The sequence below is a fragment of the Fulmarus glacialis genome, unplaced genomic scaffold, assembly GCF_000690835.1.
Source record: "Fulmarus glacialis isolate BGI_N327 unplaced genomic scaffold, ASM69083v1 scaffold32543, whole genome shotgun sequence".
Lineage (NCBI taxonomy): Eukaryota > Metazoa > Chordata > Aves > Procellariiformes > Procellariidae > Fulmarus > Fulmarus glacialis.
Window position 1 is genome coordinate 2051 of NW_009202840.1, and position 5250 is coordinate 7300.

Consider the following 5250-nt stretch of genomic DNA (forward strand, 5'->3'; position numbering starts at 1 on the left):
GCGGCCGGGTGTGGGGTGCCCAGCCTGTCGTCAGCCTGATCCCACTGCCCGAGCTGCTCCCTGAAGCCCCCCCAGGTGCAGGAGCCTTGGGCAGGGGGTGGATATGGGGCTTGGAAACCCTGATGCCCTCAAACCATCATTCTGGGACAATTTTTTCCCTGCAATGGGCAGATGGATGAAGGCCAGGACCCCTGCACAGGGCTGTTTGGATATGTGCTCACCCCCTTGGCTCCCCAAGGGGTGCTGGGGGTGGTGGTCCCGCATGGCTCCCCCGCAGCACTGCATGGCAGCACCAAGAAGCAGCAGCAGCTTGGTCCTGCAGGGTGCAGGTGAGGAACCAGCTGTCTTGCAGGCTGCAGAGCACCTCAGCCCAGTGCCGGGCTGGCCAGGCTTTACTGGGACCATTTTAAGTCCTACAAACCACCCCAAGCCCAGTGCTTTGGAGGGGACCCTCCCAGAGGCTGGCCTGGCACCAGCTCGCTCAGCATCACCCCGGAGGGAGGGGGGCAGAGGGGCCTTTCCCCATCACCCTTAGGTGCTGCCTGACCTGGCACAGCTGCTTTTCTGCCCTCATACCCCCCCAGCTACCCATGCCCACCCCAGAGCCCCCAGGTTTTAGGGAAGAGCCATCCAAGCCCCAAGCACTGGCTCCCCGGGGCTCTGCTCGGTGGTGCCGGACAGCTGCATGCACGATGTGGTCTATTTTACTGGTTTATTGAGCTCTTACAGGGCACTGCTTGGATCTGGTGGGATATAGTCACTGGGACCTTCTTCTATGGAGGGGGCTGGCGGGAGGGGATGGGACAGGAGGAGGGTAGTTTGTTTGCTATGTCCTCTGCAAGCCACCATGGAAACCCTCCGTAGTTTCAGGTGGGACCTTTCTGGCACAACTCCATCACTCCATCACCAGAGCAGCAACCCCCTCTGAGCCTGGCCAGGCAGCCAGGACGGGAGGGTGCTGATGTCCTTGCTGGCCTTTGGGCAGAGGCAAGAAGCAGGGACTGGGGTTTCCAGACCCGCTTTCCCAATGTGGGGCTTGAAGCCCATGGTGCAGCCCCCTGAGCTGTCTCTTCTGCTTGCTCCACATCCAGACACAGGCACTAATGGCAAAACAACGTTTGGTTTTGGGAGGAGGTGGTGGATCGATCTCTACAGCTCCCCGGTGGCACTTAGCAAGGCGTGCCGAGGGCCAGGAGGGGTGGAGGGGACTCCCGGGGCTTGTCGAAGAAGATGGAGGAGGACATCTCTGTTTTGAGCTTGCTGTCGGCGCTGCCCTCGCTGGAGGCAGCGTCAGGGCTGCAGCCCTCGCAGCAGCAGCAGCAGCAGTCCATGAAGGCCTGTCCTAGGGGTCTGCAGAGGCACAGGAGCAGGATGGGTGTCACCGAGCACTTGAAGAATAAGAAGAACTGGTTGATGAGGTTGAGCAGATCCAAGGTCTGCTTGGACATGTCGAGGGACATGTAGGCCACCACAATGTTGCAGACGTTCTCAGGGGTGGTGCAGAGCCCGTAGATGATGGTCAGCCCAATGATGGTGCAGTTCAAGTGACTCTCACACTGGCTGTGCTTGGTCCCTCGGCACTCGGTCTTCTCTGTGCTGCTGATCCTCCGGGTCACCAGCTGGCAGCTCACGGTGAAGAGGATGGGCAAGCAGAAGTAGCAACCAAAGTACCACCACATCCGAGCGTTTTGGTAGGTGAGCACCAGCGAGTAGACAGACTCGGGCAGGTTGGACGAGGGCTTCATGGTGCAATACTCCGTCACCACACCGGACACGGGCGATGTGTCCTGTGACAGCTGCCAGAGCAGGATCTCTGGCACCGACAGTGTCATGGAACCCACCCAGATGACGGCCAGCTTGGCGATGATGGACTGGCACTGCTCGATGGGCCGGGCACTGGCCTGGGGGCTGGTGGCCGCGTGGAACCTGTCGATGCCCAGGGCACAGAGGCTGAAAGTGGTGACTCCCAGCGACGACACCTGGCAAGAGGGGAGGCAGAACAAGCGGGCCTTGCTGCAGAAACATCATGGGGGGCTTGGCTTTACCAGGCTGGTGGCAAACCCCTGGCTACCCAAGACCACAGCCCAAGACCCTTCCTCTAAAAGTTTTAGAGGGATCACAGCCTGTGGCTGCATCCCAGTGTTGAAGACAATTTTCTGTAACTCCTGAAGAGCAGTGGATAAAAATGTCCCTTGACCTGTTTGTCCCTGCCCAGCTCCCTTTTCTGCAGAAGGGAGAGGCTTTGCTGGATGTCTGTCTTTCCGTCCAGCCAGGGTGGGAATAGCAGGATTATCCCTCAGGCTCTTCCTCTATTGTGGATACCTCTTGGAGAGGAAAAGCAGGGACCATCACACCCACCAGCACCTTCCCAGGGTCCCCAAGGCCCCCCAGCTGCCCCAGGCTGTCTTGTCCCTGCTCTGCTCTGCAGAGCTGCCGCCTGCTTCCCAGGCAGGCCAAACAAGTTGAAGGCGCCGTTGTCACAAATCAGCTTGGGGCAATTTCCGCTGCATTGAGAATGGCAGGAAAAACATCCTGTTTGCCAAAGGGAAGAGGCCAAAGGAGGCAGAGGAATCGCAGTGGCTCTGGGAGGGCTGGCAAGGCACCGAGGGTCACAATCAGCATTCATGGTCCCAGCCCCAGAGCTGCAGCTTTGCTCGGAGCCAAGTCCCACAGCCCTCGGCCAGGAAATTGGCAGAGTCACGTGCTGGTGCCCCCCAGCCCCGTGGCCATTCCTGGCCTCACGAAGCCATCAAATATCACCCTGTACTGAAGGACCTTCCCAGCACTCAGGAAACCTCACAGGGCTCTGCATGATGCCTGGGCAGCAGCCCTCAACAGGTCTGGCACTGCCCCCCCAGCCTTTTCTAGTGGTCCTGGGTTGGCCCCTTAAGTGTTGCAGAGCACAGGAGCTCATGACGAGCACTGATGCCAAGCACCCAGCATCAGCGTTCAGTTATGCACAGCAGCATCCCCCCAGCCACAGCATCGGGGCATTAGCCCAGCATCACCATCCTGCATCCAGCCCCACCGCCCAACAATGCTGCTCATGTCTCAGCTCCTCTGCCCAATGCCCAGAGCCACCCTGAGCATCCAGCACCATTGCTCTGTCCCTCAACCAGCACCCAGCGCACTTGCCCAGCTCCCTGGCTGGCACCTTCAGCTCTCCCAGCGCTGCTGTGCTGCTGCCTCTTCCCCTACACCCTCCCACAGGCTCTTCCGTCTCTCCTGGTCCCCTTGGTCCTGGCCTGTAATTCAGACTTGGTAGAGCATCCTTCCCCAGTGCCCTGGCAGGGATGCAGCTGGTGCCACTGGTCACCCCAGATACACCCCTGCACACCGCCTGTCACCAGGAGTCCATGTAGCCAGCTCTGCTCCAAAAACCTGGCTTTGTGCCCCCCCCCAGAGCAGTTGAATAGCCACAAAGTGGAGGACAGAAGATTTGCTCCTTACAGAGTTCATCCAGCAGCGTGAAACGCTTGCAGAGTCCCGTACAGAAAGGCGGGACATTAACTACTGGCCTGCAGACTGATTCCCCTCTCATGGCTGACTCTTTGCTGGGCAACTAGCTCTGGCCTGGCCATGCCCTCCCACCCTGGCTGAAGGGTCACTGGTGCTGGGTCCCAGGTGAACAGAGAAGCCCTGAAGCCCCTTTCTGCCCTTGCTTTGGGGCCCAGAGGCAGGAGGGCAGGGCAGGATTGGCAGCTGGGGTGGCAGAGCAGGAGTAGCCTCCTGGGAGGAGGACCATGCCTTCCCGGGACGGTGCCATGCCCATCCTGCAGCAGTCCCAACATGCCATTGTCCTTCCTGCCTCCTTCGGGGACCGAGCTGTCCCAGGGGCACCCTGGTGCTGCTGAATCACTGCACCTGAAGGTGCCACCCCCCAGGGATCCCCCACAGGGACATGGCCAGGGAGCCCATGGGCAGCTCAGAGACAAGCCATGGCAGACCCTCCTCAGGAAGGGGTCTGATTTGGGGACATCACCCTTTCCTTCCTGCCCTCAGCCAGGGTGCTGAGCCTGCCTGCCCGGACAAATGAGGGTCCATATTCCTGCCTCTCTCTGAGTCCTCCTTCCACCTAGCTGCAACGTCAGGGGCCTGAGGTGGAGAATACAAACAGTTCATTTAGTAAGGGATGGGGCAAACGGTTCATTTAGTAAGAGGCTGGGGTGGGACACCTCCAGAAATGAGCAGCTCCTGCTTGCTGAGCAGGGGAGACAGTGCGGAGAGGCGGGGGCTGCCCATCTCCTCTAGCAAACACCACTGCATTGTGCTGGGCTGTAACTTGCAGGTTTAGGGCTGTGCCTGGCAGCATACCCAGGGTGCGGGTCCATCACCCCAGGCCTGTGCCCAAAGGACCCAGTGGCATCGCTGGGGTCTCCTGCTGGGGGAGTGCACAGCCAAGACCTCCATGAATGTCCAGGGACCCCCGTGCCTCTGCAGAACCTGCGCAAAGGCACTGACACCCGGGAGCTGACCGTCATGGTACTAGCAGGGGACGGAGCAGCAGGACAGAGCGGGACTATTGGTGGCAGCAGTGGCCTCAGTCCTGCTCACCTGCAGTGGGGGCTGTGCCAACCCATCCAGGCCCAAGTCTACCCCCCAGCCCATGCTAGAGTCACCTCAACCTGCAGCTGCTGTCAGATGAAGCAGGAGAGGATAATCAAGCCACCCAGGGAGCAGGATGCAGCCAGGTCCTGCACCTGAGATCCCTGCTGGTCCCAGCAGAAGCTGGACCAGGGAGGGGGATGTTGGGGAGGGGATTGTGATGGGCCATGTCAACATCTTGGGGCCATTTCTTTGCCTGTAATGACTGAGCTCCCTACAGCCACGAACTTTCCCCGTCTGAGTGCTAAGGCCTGCTCTCTGTCCCCTCCAGCTGTTATTTCTCTGAGCAGGCTTGAGTTCTGGTGATGGGCACAGACAAGTCTGGCAATAACAGATAGCCGGGTCCCAACTCAGCATGATGACAGCCCTGGGAGGGGCAGGGCTGGCCTGGGCATGGGTGCCGAGGGGTGTCAGTGGTCCCACACAACCTGATCAGGTTTGGGGAGAGCGAGGGCAGCAGCACCGGGCCCTCAAGCACAAGCCATGCCCTCAGCTTGTGGCTGGTTTTTGTATGTTGTGTCAGGGGCACAGACCATGGGAGTAGGCGCTCAGTGGGACAGGCAGGTTTTGAACCCCATCTGGCCTGACCAAGGCTGAGAGGGTCTTCAGGGACCTGACACTGTCTCTGATGCCTTCCAACCTTGT

At 59.9% G+C, this 5250-nt stretch overlaps 1 protein-coding gene across 1 annotated transcript; it reads right to left on the bottom strand.

Moving 5' to 3' along the window:
- Positions 1-958: 958 nt before the first annotated feature.
- Positions 959-4481, bottom strand: GPR37L1 (G protein-coupled receptor 37 like 1). Its single transcript, XM_009574442.1, has 2 exons — positions 4476-4481; positions 959-1979 (listed from the first exon to the last, which is right to left on the bottom strand). Exons 1-2 carry the CDS (start codon positions 4479-4481, stop codon positions 1170-1172), a joined length of 816 nt encoding a protein of 271 aa, XP_009572737.1. The 3' UTR covers positions 959-1169.
- Positions 4482-5250: the final 769 nt, after the last annotated feature.